The 881-nt window shown below is 39.8% G+C and overlaps 1 protein-coding gene across 3 annotated transcripts in view; it reads left to right on the forward strand.

Annotated features, from left to right (window-relative positions):
• The window catches only part of LOC144978170 (uncharacterized), a 96501-nt gene extending 96026 nt beyond the window's left edge, over positions 1–475 (forward strand). For all 3 annotated transcript variants that reach the window (XM_078923873.1, XM_078923875.1, XM_078923874.1), the window contains exon 8: positions 1–475. This exon is cut by the window's left edge and continues 1020 nt beyond it. In XM_078923873.1, coding sequence (XP_078779999.1) covers positions 1–326 — 326 coding nt within the window. In that variant the 3' untranslated portion in view covers positions 327–475.
• Positions 476–881: the final 406 nt, after the last annotated feature.

Genomic DNA, 881 nt, shown 5'->3' on the forward strand with positions numbered 1-881 from the left:
CTTCAAGCCAAGAGTGTTCTTGTGAAAATATTTTCGATGTTTCTTCCAATTCTTCTCCCGACAGACTCGGGTTCAATAATAGTAACTCAAGACTTGGTCGAGGTTCTAGCGGTGTGGACAAAGGCGCTATCCGGAGATACCGTGTTGGGGACTATATATGGGAGGAGGAGGATGAAGATCAAACCCGCCCCATGATAGCGGTGGTGGTGTCTCTGTCCGTGGCGATATTCGCTGCGGCTGTCTTAATTCTAGGTTATATGATGGACGAGTGGCTTTCGCAGAGGAAGTTGGTGAGGAATACAAAGATTAGACCGTTCGTTTCTTGAATGGATAAGGTCTATGGCCTTGACCTTCGTAAAAACTCATGGCTTGATACTACATAACTCAAAAAAAAAATCCCTCATTTCATTTTTCTTACTATTATTCATAAGCATGAGATCCAAATGTAATGTGAGCTCTAATGAAAACAATCGAACCCGAGACTGAAATGATAATATCGAAACATGAAACTTTCGGGGAAACAACTTCCTTATCTGGGTTTTTCAATGTCAAGGCTGTAAACATTGCATCTGTGATCCATCGTCTCAAAACGGTAGTGTGTCGGAACGAACCATTTGCCTAGAAGCCGACTTAAATGTTAAACTGGTCAAAAATATAAATTGTTGACATTAGCACCCTAAAACATGGTATCCATTCTCCTCAATAAAACATACAAACTCAACACAAGACTGATATTTCTGGCTATAAATTCAATTTTCAACATTTTAACCAACCCGAATTAATACCGTTTTGAGGCGAAGGGTCACATTTGATTATTGATGGTATGCGTTTAAACAAAATACACATATTTCTACCAGCCATATCAATGGTGCGAGTACACA

The sequence above is a fragment of the Berghia stephanieae genome, chromosome 8 (assembly GCF_034508935.2).
Source record: "Berghia stephanieae isolate SIO BIC M18660-M18661 chromosome 8, UCSD_Bste_1.3, whole genome shotgun sequence".
NCBI classification, from domain to species: Eukaryota; Metazoa; Mollusca; class Gastropoda; order Nudibranchia; family Aeolidiidae; genus Berghia; species Berghia stephanieae.